The 17,427-nt window shown below is 43.3% G+C and overlaps 1 protein-coding gene across 7 annotated transcripts in view; it reads left to right on the forward strand.

Annotated features, from left to right (window-relative positions):
• Positions 1-17,427, forward strand: part of GRID2 (glutamate ionotropic receptor delta type subunit 2) — an 818,982-nt gene that overhangs the window by 653,182 nt on the left and 148,373 nt on the right. For all 7 annotated transcript variants that reach the window (XR_014515533.1, XR_014515534.1, XM_083458633.1 and 4 more), the window contains exon 11: positions 3,592-3,904. Coding sequence is in view for 5 of the 7 variants with exons in the window: in XM_083458633.1 (XP_083314759.1) it covers positions 3,592-3,904 (313 nt within the window). In the remaining 2 variants the exon portion in view is untranslated. The remainder of the gene's footprint in view (positions 1-3,591; positions 3,905-17,427) is intronic.

The following is a 17,427-nucleotide window of genomic DNA, read 5'->3' on the forward strand; positions in this document are numbered from 1 at the left end:
TGTACTCTTTTGTAATAAATTTGTAATCAAAGTTCTGATTCACTTCAGACAGGATGTGTGGTTCTTTGGATTAAAAAAGGCAGTTCTCCAATTGCAGGCATGCATCAGAGAGCTCTGTTAAAAAAGGAAACTGTAGTTGTGCTAAGCCAGTAATCAGCAGTAAGAGGAGGTATTGCATTCAGGTTCAGCGTAAAATAGTTGTGGAATTAGTGGTGCCTCAGAACAGGGGTAGAAGTCCAGCACTCCATGCAGCAGTAGGGTCTCATACGCTGCAGAGATGGCTTACAAGTGAAGTATTATGCATACTAAAATTTGGCACGCGTGTGTGTGTGTGTGTGTGTGTGTGTGTGATATAACTTAAGTCATCATTGTCGGCATCTGCATCTATCACGAAAGACAATGGAGGTGAAGTCAAACCTCTGTTCTAGTGGCACTGAAGTGGCCTCCCCAGGGCGCAAGCCTGGGCAGTGTTTGGAGGTCCAGGGCTGCCCAGATGACAAGAGCCCCCTCTTGGCCTCGCTGATGCGGTCCAAAGGAAAGCAGAACAATACGTTTGGCACCAGCTTGGTTGCAGGAGTTACTGGAAGGAGGCGTACAAGGCACCTCCCGACCATCTTAGGCACTCCTCTCTGGATTTGTGTATGGTTTACTCCAGGCTTCCTCAACCTCGGCCCTCCAGATGTTTTGAGACTACAGTTCTCATCATTCCTGACCACTGGTCCTGCTAGCTAGGGATCATGGGAGTTGTAGGCTGAGGCTGAGGAAGCCTGGTTTACTCCTTAGCCTTTTCTTCTCCTGAAGATATCCTGCAAGGCATTAGAGGTTTAGGATCAGAGTTTTCCTTCTCCTAGATGGGCTTCCTTCCCAGCAGCCCCTCACTTCCCTATGCAGCATGTGCAGAAACTGCCTTCTTGACAGTTGGGCCCACTATTGGTCGAGTCCACTCAATCAGCCAGAGCAATCTGCAGGGGAAGGGTTTGAGACCCATCATCAATATGCCTCTGAATACCAGCTAGATTTTCAGAGTGAGCAATGTCTTTAGTGTGAGAAGTCTGCCTGGCTGTTGCTTTCTTACCCTAATTTGCTATCTTAAAACTTGACACCTGCCTGACTTTGGGCTCATCCACACCTCTGCTTCTCCAATGTATATAGTAGATTCCCCCAACCCTTTTTCTGGTACAGGAGCTTTGGAGCAAGCTGATCCAGTTCAGAAAATGTTGCTGCTGTGGCTGTTTTCACAGCTATTTTTATGTTGGTGCTATTGATTTGAGTTTATTGATCTGGTTTTACGTGTTTTGAATTTTGGTTTCCATTTTTATTATTGAGAACTGCCTTGATGATCTGTGTTGGGTTGAAGGGCAGGAAAGGAGTTCTCTGAAGAAACAGAAGTATAACAAACAACTCAACGAAAGGCCTATTGGCATCGTCCATCCACAGTTAAGCACTCTTTTATCACAAATATGTTATTTCACATCAATAGGAGTTTAACACAAAATCTGATAGTACAATAAGGGAGATGAGAACAGTCTTGTTATCTTCTCATTTGGCGATAAAACAAAAATAACCCCCCTCCACTACTCCCCACATCTATTCCTTTAACCAGTCAACATTTCCCAATAGAATGCATTTAGTTTTCAAAAAAAGGCAGAGTTTTGACATAATGAGAAAATATTAAATTAAAAAGGTATTTTTGTGCATGGGTGAAACCTCAGCAAAAGAGTAACATTCAATTAGAAAACAACTCTAGAAAAGGCTGCCAAATTGCATTAAATTTATCTGATCTCTCTGTCTTACAGTACATGATTCATTTTTTTAATGGAGAAGTCTTAAAGGTCTTCAACCCAATTTTCGATTAGAGGCAAAGGACATGATTACCAGAACTGTAACATAATATGCTTTGCTACAAATGATGCTCTGGCAGTGCAGAGTATAGTAGATTTTTGGAGCTTCCAGATTTCAAGGATGTGTCCCAGAAAAAAAGATGTTTAAATGAGAGTTCTGACTTGAAGGACAGGAGTACGTTATTTCTGTCGATGGTATCTTTCTAAAAGGACACAATAGTAGGGCCTTTCCAAATTATACGGATGAGAGTCTCTTGTGAGCCATCATTTCTGCACCACTTATTTTTCAAAATTCTTATATACAAAAGGCTTTTTTGAAGGCCAGTGAATTTCAAGTACAATTTTTTGCTGAATGAGCCTAAGACAACAGATGATATGGTTAATGATTTAATGGCATCCTTCCATTGTTGCATTCTGAATCATGAACCCAATTAGCTCTTAGGTAGTTCATGTTAGGTTTATGGCTATCAGAGATGATCTTATATAAGACATCAGACTCAGTCTAAGAAAAAATGCAAAGCCTTTAAAAGTTTTAGGATTAATTGTTCAGAGGTACCAGTAGTTAGAGCAGCAAACAAACTTATAGAACAATCACAAATGCATTTGATTGAATCAATATTCTGCTCAGTCAGGAAGTGCATAGACTTGGATACAAAACTACAAAAGGGGTTAAAATCATAACTAAAATCATAGCTAAAATTCAAAAAATCAGCCCACTTTTCCCACTGGAGTTGTTTTGTAGAAATGCCACATTAAGTACCGGTATTTTTCATAAAGATTGCTGTATTTTTCCATGTCTAAGACTAGGTTTTTAAACCAAAAAATTAGGTTTAAAATTGGGGCTCATCTTATACACAGGTAGTGCTGAGGGGTGTTTTCTTAATTTGGAGTCCCCCAAAATAGGGGGCATCTTATACACGGAAAAATACAGTAGTTTTGGTAGTTATGTTCTCTCTCACACACTCACTTTAAATTGTAAATTATTTCTTCAGTATCTCAAAAGGCTATGGCAGCTTGGGCAACATGCAAATGTATTTAAATAAAAGGGAACAGGTGAATCAGTTAAGGCTGCGATCCTAAGCACTAGTGAGTGAGTCCTGTTGAGCAGAGTGGAATTCATTTCTAAGTTTACAGCACAAGACCTTAATTTGGCAGAAGTCCTCATCTACTCACAAGGGTTTCCAGTTTGTTTCAGTAGTGACACTGGTGTCCATAAGAAAGACCAAGATAAACATCCAAAAGCAGTTATTTCCCACTCATCACTTACATTTGAAATATCTGCTTCTTTTTGAACTTTCAGAAATGACCTGATGCCAATAGGCAAAAGAACAATATCCCCCAACTCTCTCCCCCCTCTCTCCTATCCTCTCTCCTTTCCCCCAACAGCAAGATGTCTATGACAAAAGTGTCTCTCACCAAATGCAAACAAACTGTGAAAACAACTATGAATTGAAGGTGGAGACAACAGATGTACCTTTCCCTGTTTATCTGTTTGCTTTGTAACACAAAAAACCTCAATAAAACCTAATTTTTAAAAACGCTTATAGCCAAGTTTGTATCTATTCTGCTCTCTCCCCTTAGCAGAGTTGCTATTTGGATGGATGTATAAGGAATATATTTAAAATAAACAAATCTGGGCAACTGTTTTGCTGAGATAGGGTTGAAGGCTATAAATCAAATGACGGTTTTCAAATTTTTCTATTGCTCATGAAAATGAATGTTCTCCTCTCTCTCACTCTTTCTCCCACAGAGAGCTGATATAGGCATTTCCGCATTAACCATCACACCAGATCGGGAAAATGTGGTCGATTTTACCACCCGTTACATGGACTATTCAGTGGGTGTGCTGCTTCAGAAGGCTGAAAAGACGATGGACATGTTTGCCTGCTTAGCACCATTTGACCTCTCCCTCTGGGCTTGTATAGCTGGCACTGTACTGCTGGTCGGACTTTTGGTATACCTCTTAAATTGGCTCAATCCACCACGTCTGCAAATGGGATCAATGACTTCAACGACTCTCTACAACTCTATGTGGTTTGTTTATGGATCCTTCGTGCAGCAAGGTAAGGGGGAAAAATATTACCTTAGCAAATGACAGGGAGGCCAGCTCTTATTATAGGGATGTAGGACCTGTGTGGCCCTCCAGATGCTGTTGGACTCCAATTACCATCAGTTCCAGCCAACATGGCCAATGGTCAGGGATGATGGGAGTTGTAGTGCAACATCTGGAGGGCTACACATTCCCCAAACCTGGCTATGTGGCAGAGAACATGCTTTGCATGAGTACATGTATGTGCCATTTATTAAGCTCCTAAAAGAGACTGTGCCTTTTAAAGAGTTTGTTTAAAAGAAGTAAAAAGGAAAAAAGAAGACTGCCTACAGGCTTCTATTCTGGGAAGAGACATGACCCATTTTCTTTTAGTTATGCCATGTTTTATGATTTATGTGTGTACAATTTTGTAACAAGGAAAAAAACCGAAGGGCTGTCCGATGGAAAAGGGAGCCAGTTTGTTTTCTCCTGCTCCAGAGGGTAGGAGCTGAACCAATGGGTTCCAAAGAAAAGAAAGGAGATTCTGATGAAACATGAGGAATAGCTTTCTGACACTAAGAACTGTTTGACAGTGGAATGATGCACTCTCCTTCCTTGGAAGTTTTTAAGCAGAGGTTGGATGGCAACCGGTCAGGAATTATTTGGTTGTGATTCCCGCATTGTAGCGCGTTGGACTAGATGGCCCTTGGAGTCCCCTGCAATTCTATGAATCTATGACTCATGATGAAAGTAGATTGGGAAAGAATGAACGGAATAAGAAAACAGTGTAAAAAATGATCGAGTAAAGAGATGAATCCTGAAATGAGGGTGAGAAAGGATAAGCTTAATGAGCAGCTAAGGAAAATGTATCTAAGCAAGATAGATGTGGCAGAGAAATAAGATTAGAGGCAGACAAGCAGAGAAACTGTGGTGGTAGAGAGTGTAAAAGAATAGAAACCTGGCAGTGTCAGGTGATGAACTTGAGGGCAAATGCATATCCTGAAGTCAATCACATAGAGCCAATCACATAGGCTAAAGGTCAGGGATAATAATAATAATTTATTTGTACCCCACCCATCTGGCTGGGTCTCCCCAGCCACTCTGGGCAGCTTCCAACAAAGATTGAAAAGACATTAAAATTTCACACATTAAAAACTTCCCTGAACAGGGCTGCCTTCAGATGTCTTCTAAATGTCAGGTAGTTGTTTATCTCTTTGACATCTGATGGGAGGGTGTTCCACAGGGCGGGCACCACTACCAAGAAGGCCCTCTGCCTGGTTCCCTGTAACCTCACTTCTCACAGCGATGGAACCTCCTGAAGGCCCTCGGCACTGAACCTCAGCGTCCGGGTAGCATGATGCGGGCGGAGACGCTCCTTCAGGTATACTGGGCCGAGGCATGTGCCTGGATTGAAGTAAAAAGAAACATATTCAGGTCTTTAGCGCAACCACTGCTACTTGATTGGTCCTCCGGTGTCATCTGACTTCCCAGAATGGGAGAATGACAGGCTATGTTATTCATTTCTGAGCTAAATTGCCTGCTCTTTTTTCCCCTGGCTAGCACTCCAACAGAACAGAGAGGAGGGAGCCAGCAACTGGTTCATGGGTTCTAGTTTCAGGCTTCTGGCAACTGGAAAGCAATGAGAACTTTTCACCTTTCACCTTTTTTTGGATGCTTCTTTAAAGGACTCCATCCACTTATCTCTGTTCCCCCAAACTTCTACTCTGTGAACAGGATGGGCATGCGTCCCAACAATTCAACTCCTTTTCAAGCCTCCTGCTTCTCTCAGTTTTCCTCACCAAGCCCACAGTTCCCCCTCAGGATTTCTGCTTTATCTCAGCACGCTGAGAGAAGAGGCATGGCCACCAGAACGGCCTGCTTCATTGCTGCAGCTTCCTACACAGACTTCCTCCTCATACCTATATGCATTTATCTCCTTCTGCATGGTTAAAATCATGCTTTCCCAGGAGCATGCAGTTGAATACATAAAGACACGTGCACACCTTAAGCTGAACAAGCGAAGAAGCATGGAAGAGGTAACCCTATTCCCCCACCCAGTGTAGTGTGTGGACATCTGTCTATGGGCCCTTCCAGACAGGTGATTCTGCCCATGGGCCCTTCCAGACAGGTTTGTTCTACAACATGTCATTGACATAATAATAGTGTATTAGTCATGGATTTATACTGGATTGTCCACACATAATTCTACTTACTTCGTTATTCTGTCAGGCTTCACAAATTGCCATTTGGAGTGGCACACTTGTGCTATAGCGCAACAAGAGCAGGACAACAACAACTGGATGTTTGTGGTAGGAGAGGTTACAGGATTTCAGCAGGAAGCTACAGGACTGTGAACATAGCAGCATGTCCACCCAAAGACCTTTGAAGCTGCAGAACGTATTGAAAAGGGGATCTTGAATAACCACCCATCATGAGCACAAATAAGCAGAAAAGCACAACAGGAAAGGACATGAATGGGGAGTTTCAATGGGCTCCTTGGGGACGGTGGACTAGAAATTAAATAAATAATGTGATCAAGAATTATTACAGTACCCATCAGTGCAATGGGCAGATATGAAACATCAGTAAAGTTTGTTTCAAGCCTGTAGGATTTCCAGTTTATTAAGTAACAGTGTAAGAGTAACAGAACATTTCCCCCTCTGCAACTTCAAAACAGTCTCTGTTTCTGTCGGTAGTTTATTCAGTGCATAAAGCAAATACTGTATTCTGGGGCACAGTCGGAGAGAAACCTCTCTGACCTCAGCTTCAGCAGTGCCCTTGGGTCCTGTGGCTGACTTCGCTGACATGCTGCCTGCCCCGTCGGCTCGTTTCGCTTCCGCTCCGTTTGTCTTAGACCTACCAACTCTTCCCTGACCTTCTTGGCTACGTTCCCCATTCCCTCCAGCTTTCAAATCTACCTATATTATTCCCCAATGTAATCTATCCTCTCCATTTTCTGAGTCAGCCTTCCGACCCATGCTCATTCACATATTCCAAATGGGTCACAGACTGTTGACTCAGCATTGGTGCTCACGTCTGGTGCCAGATTCTTTGGGTTTTGTTTCTTTATGTCTTGGCTGAGGACTTATTGGGTGCAGTGCCATGAATCAGACCAGGGCAACAGGAAGTTTCGAGCTCTGAAAACAGGTAACGCAAAATTAGGACAATACAACTGACTGAGCAACTGGAGCAATAGCCTGTAGCTTGCGTTATTTCCTGCTGTGTTTCATGAGTTAGTGCAGGCATTGCCACACCAGAGATATACCGTGCTTGCTAATTCAGATGGCATCTGTTGTACAAGCAACTGACTGAGACTGCAACATAAATTTAGGTGAGATTCCAGGCATTAAAGAGGCTTGATTCTGTTGGCTTTGGCATTACTGTGTGCTAAACTTTAGAAATGGCTTTGCTTTGTACCCTCCCGGTCCTTCAGTTGCAGTTGGTATCTGCCTGTCTTGGGAGACAATGGAAGAGTACTTCTTTGGGGGTAAAGTCTACTCTCACTGGAGAGTTACAATGCCTGCTGTGGCTGTGGAGACTGATACTAGAGAGACATGTTTTATTGCAGGTGGAGCACATGAAGGTGTCTGGTTTTGCTGTTACAGGTGCACTTATCTCTGTGTTCCTCCCAGTGATCATTCCTTCTCCGGTCACTGCTATGAATGCACAACCTGACTTGTCTGTCTCCAGACACTGCAATCATCTGCAAGAGGTTCCCATATGACACATTTAATGTTGCCAGCCTTCATTTCACATTTGCAGATACCTTTGTCATGTAGAGTTGGTCTGCCTACAGGCTTAGTGCCTGAAGCCCGATCCCCTGAGAGCACATCCGTGGAGATCCTGCCATCTTCCATTCTGTGTACATGATCAAGCCAGCGTAGATGCCGCTGAGACAGAAGTGTGAACATGCTGGGAATGTGCCGTTGGGAGAGCACACCTTTTTTTGAGACTCTGTCTTCTTTCCTGGCAATGCAGGCCTAGGTGGCAGAGCTTAGGAAGTGGTGGTTTCTCTGCCGTGGACTCTACTCAAGGTTTCTCTGTCCATAATATAGAATAATCTTCATCCGCATCCAATCTCCTTGCAGCTTTCAACAGAAAAAAAGTGGGGAAATTGCTTGGTTATGCAGTTAATATGGTTCCTGCAGTCTGTTTCCCTCTTCTAGAACAGGAAGAGTTCTAGAGCTCTGAGTAATATAACTTGCCGCCCCCCCCCCCGCGCAAAATATAGAAAGCTCAAATCAGTGGTAAAAGCCACAGTGTAAGTTTTTGTAAATTCCTGAATTTCTAAACATGAATCTTCCTCAAACACAGCAGCAGTAGCTAATTGCTAAAGGATATGTATATACCCTCCAACATTCCTCAGATGGAAATAGGGACATTTCTCATCCCTCCCCCAAATGACCCTCCTTGATCCCCTTCTCTGCCTCCCGCAGAGCATTTCCTATCAGAAGAAGGGTGAGTGTCACCAGCACAAATGCCCCCTGCCATCTCGAGAAAACCCCTTAATATTGATTTGATTTTATATTATTCTTTGGCAGATTGACAAAAGAAACACACACGTCAATAAATAAATTTTAGAAAGGGACAAGATAAGATGCGAGCACACAAAGCACTTTTTTAAAAAAATCAAGACCCCTTGAATTTCACTCCACTTCAATCCCCCTTTCTTCCCACTCAAGGTGGCCCTGCCCTCTGCCTGCCCCTCAGGGCCAGCGCATCGCACAGTGCGGGGCCTCCGCAGCAGCAGCAGCAGCAGCAGCCTCTCCTCCTCCTCTGTTCTCCAGCAGCTGCCACAAGTTGCCCAAGGGAGGAGGCCGGCAGCAGTGGCCATGCAGAGGCAATGGGATGCTCTCTTGCAGCTGCAGCAGCTGCCATTACTTTTGCTTGCGACAATCCTCCTTCCTGAGCTCAGCACTGGCAGGGGAAATCATCAACATCATCATTTATTTGTATGGAGCCTTTCCACAGTTAAAAAACAATGCTCAAGGCTGCTTACAGCATAACAAGATTTACATAATTACAAAAGTCATAAACAATAAATAAACCACATCAAAAAAATGCACAACCAAATTGGAAACAATTTCCACATAAATCAAAATTTAAAACTAAGAATACAGCATTAATACCACAGTTTAAAATTATATAGGTAAAAAATAGCAGCAATTTAAACAAAACAACAACAACAACAAAATGGAGCCCTCTCTGCCCAGCAGCAGCGGTGGCAGCAGTCCTTTATAGAGCCCATCAGGCCTCGCCCAGGGCCAGGTGTTGAGTGGCAGGACTGGGGCCCTCAGGCGCTGAGCAGGGGAGTCATTCCTGGATCAAACTGGTAGTCAGTGTGGCTTTTGTAATTCCGGGACTGTCCCTGGAAAATTGGGACACTTGGAGGGTATGTATTAAGAATATAAAAGATTAAAGAACATCTTTTCAAAAAATATACAGCAGATTTTCTTAAATTCCCACTTTTCTTCCATCATGGAATCCAAGATGGCATGACTGTAGTTTCCAACTGCACAAAAAGTTATGGTTAATTTTGTTTGTTTGTTTCCTTGCCCTTTTTTTGACTACACGCTGCTCATGGTAGCTAATGACAATTAAAACCAACCATAAAGTACCATTTTTGTTTTGTTTTTTAAAATCAACATAATAAAAGCAGAGACGAGCAGCAGTAGCCAATACAGAGGCTCATTAGATGTACATCTGATAAAACAAATGCCTGTTTAAACAGGAAGGTTGTATTTTTTTGTAAGGTTATGGTTTTGGGGTGGCAAAACATCAGAAAAGAGATGTGAGGTTCTGCAGTTTGTGAATGTCCTTTCTGGATTTCTTTTGGAAAAGTTGCATAGAATTCAGCTAGATGCCACCAGCATGACTGCACCACAGCAATGGTTTATACCAGGCTTCCTCAACCTTGGCCCTCCAGATGTTTTTGGCCTACAACTCCCTAGCTAGCAGGACCATTGGTCAGGGATTATGGGATTTGTAGTCTCAAGACATTCGGAGGGCCGAGGTTGAGGAAGCCTGGTTTATACTGTAGTTTGCAACCAAAACTCATATTTACAAAGAATTAGGTTTAGCTCAGTCTGTACATTTGGGAACAAGTTTTATTGACCTAAAGGAAGGCCTCCTTCTTCATCATCCTCCATTATGCTGTTTTTTATTTTTGTTTTAACAAGAGAGAGTCTAAAGAGGCATATCTCCTTCAAGCAGGACAAGTTTTAATTTGGTTGAAAAGAAAAGAGCAAAGAATTAAATGGACTTGATATCAAAATACATGAATGTGCAGAATGACTGAATAATAGAGACACTGAAAGCCTGGGAATTCTAGTGCTACAGCTCAGGAGATTCATTTATAATGTCATCCAGCATTTCACATTCAATTTGAATGTAACAAAAACTATGTTAGCAGAAGCTCTATTGTTTACTAACCCCAGTGAATACAGGAGAGAGAGAGAGAAAGCTGAAAGTAATTCCCAATGACAGATTAACTGGCTACAGTGCTAAGTCTGGCTTCTATATTCACTTCTCATCTGCTTTCCAGGCTGCAAAAAAAGTATGTGGGTCTATTTATTTTAGAAAAGCAAATCTGCTGCCGTTAATTGTGATTGGCAGATCCTAAGCAAGGCAATATGGGACATTTTAAATATTGTCACGTTCACTTAAGAAGGCTCTCTTGTTAGCTGATTTAAAACATGACAAGGTAGTCATTCGTGTTATTTTAAAAAAAAAAAGCACAGGCACAGCAACTTCTGTGTCCTGCATTGAAAGGAACAAAGCAGCACGACCCGGAGGCTACTGGTTCTTTGCTGCCTTTGAATTCTTTGTTTTGGGCCGCCAAACATGTCCTGGCCTTGCATCATGCTTATTTTGTATTGACTAAAGGTTCAGAACTGCACGCAGGCTTATTTCTTCCAGCCTTGGCAAAGATGAAAGTAGAAAATAGCGCTTTTGGAATAAAAATATACATGTTAGGATTTAGCAAACAGGGCATGCTGTTTAGATTGGAACAGGAAAGATGTTATTTTCACCTGCTACTTTTTATATTTTGCTCCATCCCATGTGCTGATCATTACACAGCAGCTGTTGAGTTCATGTGTGGGTTTTTTAGAACTAGGATTTTTTTTGGACCTTTAAGACGCTGTTTATGTTTGTGCTTTTGGAGAGAAGCTCTCAGAGTTGGCCAGGCTTCAGTCTGATTCAAAGGTGAAGTAGGCAGGGCCAAAGTAATATGGCTTACAGGAAGAAGCTGAGCAAAATGTTATGTCAATTGCTGGCTGGATCTTATTTATAGCATCCTTGAGTTTCCTTTCCAGCAATACACAAAACTTGAATTAGAACAGCTACATCCAAATATAAACAAGGGAGACTTGATTAACAGGAAAATACTGTCAAAGCATCCAGGGAACGATTTTCATCATTAGTAGAAGAACTTTAATTATGGTAGCAGGACAGCAAAGTGCATGTTGAATGAATTCACAAGGCAGTTCCATCTGGATTTCTACTGTAAGATCTGTTTAAAAATGCAATTGCCAAACGAAGAGAAAACTAGAAAATCCACAACATTCGTAATGGATGTTGTGACTCTCTTACAACACATGGGTGGGGGACCTCAGGCCAAAGGGCTAAATATGACCCTCCAAGCCCCTCCCCACAGGACTCTCCTTGGGCCAGACTCCCTCCCCAGCCACACACCCCATTGGCTCTGCCTAGCTAGAATTTGTCCTTGAACTCAGATCGTACTTCTGGCTTCCATGAATGAAGGACAGAGAAGAGGTTGTGTGTGTAGAAGTCAGCCTACTGTAGAAAGTTAAACTTTGCATTTGTTGCTCCAGCCACCTTTGTCTCTGGCTTCACCTACCTTTGGAATGTGGCCCTCAGAAGGTTGCATAGTAGATAATATGGCCCTTGGAGTGAAAAAATTCCCCACTCCGGGTTCAAAACGAGCAAACTTCTCTGTGACTAACAGCTGCTCCCTTCACATTTTGAAAAGTAAAGGTCAGCCCCAGAGATCACAGTAGTGGCCTTATGAGATGGACTTTTCTATACATCTCATTCCTAAATTGTCACTTTTGAAACAGGATTAAAAGAGAAGCCTGCCTTCCATTGATGTGTGGACCCTGCATTCTTATCTTTTTTTAAAGGCTTTGCCCTTCCAGAAAGAGTGACTGTGCGTTTAATCCATAACCATGTAATTGCACTGAATTTTCTTCCTTCATAGATATTACCTGTCACTAGGACTGTACTTAGACATGAGTGAGGAGGGGCAGAGCAAAATAATACATGAGGCTGGTGTGTGTGTGTGTGTGTGTGTGTGTGTATGCAACTGTGTGTGTGGTTATGTGTATTTCAGATTAGGCATATGCATGAAATTCATGTTTTTTGACACTGCTTATAAAATACAACTGAATCCACTATTTTGTGCCTTCACTGGAGTGAGTATACATTAAGCGAGATTCAGAGAGCATTCACAGCATTACAGTGTCCTGGACCATCCTTTCCTGAAATTTACAAAAAAAAAATTTGCTGGGGGGGAATTCAAAAACTTTTTACATAATTGTAAATCCTGCCTTGTTAGCTTCATATTTTCATGATTATGGTAATTAGGTGTTACTGGTCTCTTGTCCCCTGCTCCCTTCCTTCTGTTAAACTGAGTGCCTTAGATTTTCATGAGGGAAGCTGGGGGTGTTCTTTGTCTGGCAGGACAGAGTGTAATCCTAAACAATGGCTCAGTCATTAGCTCAGCTTAACAAACAATGAAGCCTAAGTACAAGTCTGTTGTCTCTGGCAATTGGCATATTTTCTCAGTTGAGCGCTGGGTTTTTTCTCCTCAGCATCAGCATGAATATCATCTGAAAGCCGTGCAGGAAAGCAAAGTTAGTACCAAATATTGTAAGCATCACAAAGTATTGTGAAACGCTAACAAGCAGCAAGCAGTGTAACAAGCAGCAAGCAGTGTAAAATTTGATTCCCACAGGTGATCGATCCATGTGATGAACGTTCCTCTTCAGCCAGGCCTTTGGCTGATTGACATCCGATGCTGCCCTTTTGTGTTGTGGGAGGGGGATTATTGGTTTGTTTTTGTTCTTATTTTTATTAGGTAGTTTGTGTTTCTTATATTGTAATTCCATGGTGTGAACTGCCCTGAGATCTATGGATGAAGGGTTATACAAATTTCAGCAGCAGCAACAACAACAACAACAAAGAAAGGGGTGTTTCTGTTTAAAGGTTACACACAGAAGCACTTACATTGTGCACATTCACACTGCAGCACATGCAACACATGTATCATACATCTGAAATCAGATACCGTAAGTAAAATTACGTAAACCAAAATGTGGTACATATTAGTTACATGGCCGGAATTCATGTTATGAAACACACATCAAAGTTTTCAAAAACAATTACAAAATCTAATGCAGGCAAAGGGCACAGGGGTGAGAGGGCATCAACATTTTGAAAGAGAAAGAGCTGTGAAGGAGGATGGGCTCAATAATTCGTGAAAAATGAACAAAGTGAAATGGCATTTCAAATTGCATCCTACTTCAAACATATGTTCTTTACTAAAATTGCAAGCTGAGAAAAAGAGAACATTCAGGTGGTTATCCAATTTAACTAATATGAAACATTTAGAAAACCGGGAATCCAGAAATTTACCACTGAGGAAATCAGGAACATCTAAAACCATAAGGACAAAGGGCAGTGCTAACAAGGATTAGACAAAGAACCCCCTCATCCAGTTGTCATAGGAACCAACCAGTTGACTCTGGGAAGCACAAGAGTAGAAGGTGAAGTCAATAGCCATCTCTTACCGGTCACATCCACATTTTGTAGTTTGTTAGAGGTGCTGGGAATTGTAGCTCTGTGAGTGGTAAACTACTTCCTAGGATTCTCTGGAGAGAACCAGGTTGGTGAACGCTAATTTAAGCTATAAAGCCCCAGACACTTTAGCCTTTCTTCACAGTAAAGATCCTTTTATCCTTTGATCATTTTGTACCACTTTACCAGCTCTATTACATCATTTTGGGACTGGAGAACAGCAATGTCTTTTGAGTAGGAACAGTGATTTCTTATATTTTTCTCTCTCCTTAGGCAGAGAAAGGCTTCTTGTTGAGCTCAAGGTATATTACAATGTACTGTGTTGATATGAAACGGCAAGACGGAAGCCCTTCCCTGCCCTTGGGATTGGGAGTCTAGTATTACAGTTAATTAGGGGTCAATCAGGTATTCATAATGTAGAGCCTTTCTGCCAGGCACGCAAATTCATGACACCGGGAGTGAAGAGGGCGACCCCTGGGCGTGCCTGGCTTAAAATACCTTAAGCCACGCCCCCCCGGCCCGCCGATAGGCGGGCGGGGTCGCGAGCACGCCCAGGGATTCCCCCAACTCTCGCGGGGGCAAAGGTTAGCCCCCGCGCTTGGGGAGGAGGGGCTAGACCGCAACCCCCTCTCCTCCCATAGTCGGAAATGGCTTTGTTGAGCTCAAGGTATATTACAATGTACTGTGTTGATATGAAACGGCAAGACGGAAGCCCTTCCCTGCCCTTGGGATTGGGAGTCTAGTATTACAGTTAATTAGGGGTCAATCAGGTATTCATAATGTAGAGCCTTTCTGCCAGGCACGCAAATTCATGACACCCATCTCTATCACCAGGACTATTTAATTACCACATTGATTTGCCACAGGGCATGACCGAGGGTCGCAGACAAATCTGGATAGATTGCGACAAAATTCCATTATTACTTTGGGGCTAAGCTTCAACTTGTCTATACGTATTGCTCTTGACCCCCAGGTACCGAGAAAATAAGTATTTGAGGACAACAAACACTTCCCTGAAAATAGCTCATCTCAGAGTGTAATGTGACTTGAAACCCTGTCTCATTCTTCACTGTGCTGCAGAACACAACGTTGGATGTGAGGCTGCCAGCTGAAGGGTCTGGCAGCTCAGTTGCTGTTGTCCTCTCTAGCTCTACCCTAAATACTGGCAAAGGAAAAGCTAAAAGCCCCCTAATGCATTCCCTAATGGAGTTGAAGCTTTCAGTGGGGAGTTGGCAAAAGGGGATGGAAAGGAGACCCATGAGAGCACATCAGAGGGTGTCTGTACTTTCAGTACTACTGGTACTGAAGACCCCCCCAGTAAAAAGAAGTCAGTCATATCAGAAATCTTTCCTTCACCTACAAAGCTTGTTGCAGGTGACAACTAGGCATATTCTATGGCAGGGGTAGCCAATGTGGTACCTTTCAGATGTTGTAAACTGCAGCTCCCATCATGGAGGAATAAGCTAGACCTAAATGACATAATATGCATCCCAGATTAATTGAAAATGTACCTTAAAAGCATCCCAGGATGCTTTCCTGACCAGGGAGGCTGGGGTTCCTTGGCACACAAATCAAATCAGCATAGAAATTCCCTGAAGGTGGGAAGTTTGAAATCCACTGCCTTTTAATTGAAAATTATTGTAGCAAGGGACTAGGGTGATGTGGCGCCCTGTGTGAGGCCAAAATTTGACACCCTCTCCAGCCTTTGCCTGCACCTGCCTCCTTCCCGAAGTCAGGCAAGTGCTTCCCAGGCTTTGAGAAGGCACCCTCCTTTGCTCTGCACCAAGTCCAGGCGAACCACAGGCGCTGCCCTAAAACTGCCTCTGCAAGTGACTTAGAGAGGGTTTAAGGACAATTACTCAGAACTGCATGGCGCTCTCTCTCTCTCCTACTTGCCATGTGAAAGAATGATGCTTTTGCTGTTGCAGAAGGCAGCTCTGTGCACATTTTAAAAGATAAAACAGTGTACAGAAAGGGGATGTTAAGATATTGCATGTTTGACCATGAGCTGTAACGTTGACCCTGGGATGCACAAAGCAGAACTGATGTTTTATTGAAGAAATTGACATATTTTGTTTTGCTTGATTGCTTGCTAACAGGCAAAGATGGGCACCTGATGTGTCTCTAGAGCAGTGCTTTTCAACCACTGTTCCGTGGCACACTGGTGTGCCGCGAGATGTTGCCTGGTGTGCCGCGAGATGTTGCCTGGAGGGAGGCGGGCGAGTCGGGCGGCGAGAGGCGGGGCGGCGGCGGCGAGGAGAGGCCGCCCAGCGCGGGGCTCTCACCGTCTGCCTGCCTGGCTGCCTGCGAGCTCGGCAGGCAGCGCCTCCGTCCGCAGCGCCCGCCTCGCGGCTCTCATTCCCTGCCCCTGCCAAAGCTCACCCAGCCAAGCCGCGCTCTCCTTCCTGCCTCGCTTTGCTGCCTCCTCCCCCCCCACCCCCAAAGCTTGGAGGTTCCCCGGCAAGGGGGAGGGAAAAAAATTGAAACTTACACTTTCGTGCGTCCCTCCCGGCGTGACGCTGCGCGCTGACGTCACGGGGCTGTAATGGTGGTGTGCCTCGAGATTTTTTTCATCAAACAAGTGTGCCTTTGCCCAAAAAAGGTTGGGAAACACTGCTCTAGAGCAGGGCTGGGGAACCGCTAGAGGTGCTCTGAAGAAGAAGAAAAAAGGCTTATCTGTTTAACTGTCATATGGCACTAAAGGCAGCTAAGGGTAAAATACTATTAGTAGTAGTAGTTTCAGTATTATCATTATTAATTTATATACCACTCTTTATGAAAAGATCCCAGTGGTGTTCAGCATTAAGAACACACTTTACAGAACATAAAAATAAAGACATAATAAGACGTATACCAATAGACAGCATGATAATAAAATAATCATAATAACAGTGTCCCTCCTGCAACCAGCATTAACAGGCCAGATTATTTAATGGCCATAGGCCTTGGGTATATGTTAAATTACAGTCAAAACTTTGAAAAAAAAAGGGGGGGTTGGTAAAGGTTCAGGGAAACCCTCTTTCTGGCCCTCAAAGGCATAGCTGGATGATGTTTGCAGGCTAGTAAATTGTTTTTATATACAGTAGTTGCAGTGATGTTTCACCGACTCGTTTTTTATGTTTTGACCGCTTGTTTGTGTTTTACTGCTAGCTGCCTTGGGCACCATTTGATGGAAAGACAGGATACAATTTTTGATGGATATGCAAATATAGACATGTTCCTTCCCAGAACTCTGTACAGATGAAAGCTAGGCAAAATGGTTAATGAAATGCCTCCTGGAACAAAGTCCTGGTGTTATATTGGGGTGGAGATGTCTTCTCAGTGCACAAGGTTCTGGGCAGGTGATTCTGCTTTTCACACTAGGATTGAGTGTCTGGCTGCTTCCCTTCTCCCCCATGGTTTGCAAGAGATATTTGCAAACTCAGAACTTAGTGGTACTCGTACAATACCTACTTTGTATCAATCCCTAGAAGCACTCCAGGTAGGGCTGTGGAACTCCTGCATGAAATGCTGCAGCGTGCTGCTGCCAGTCAGCGTAAACAACACTGAGTTTGAGTGATCTGACTCAGTTTAAGACAGCTCCCTCTTCTCCCAAGGAAATGGATCCTATAGCAGCCATTCCTGAAACTACCTATCTATCACCCAGAGAAGTAGGCAGCTACATGCATGAAACAATGGAATGGCATATTCAGTGTTTTGGGTGGAAGAATCACTAGATCTTGAATGACTGGTCACATT

The sequence above is a fragment of the Podarcis liolepis genome, assembly GCF_965112155.1.
Source record: "Podarcis liolepis genome assembly, chromosome: 9".
In the NCBI taxonomy this organism is placed as follows: domain Eukaryota; kingdom Metazoa; phylum Chordata; class Lepidosauria; order Squamata; family Lacertidae; genus Podarcis; species Podarcis liolepis.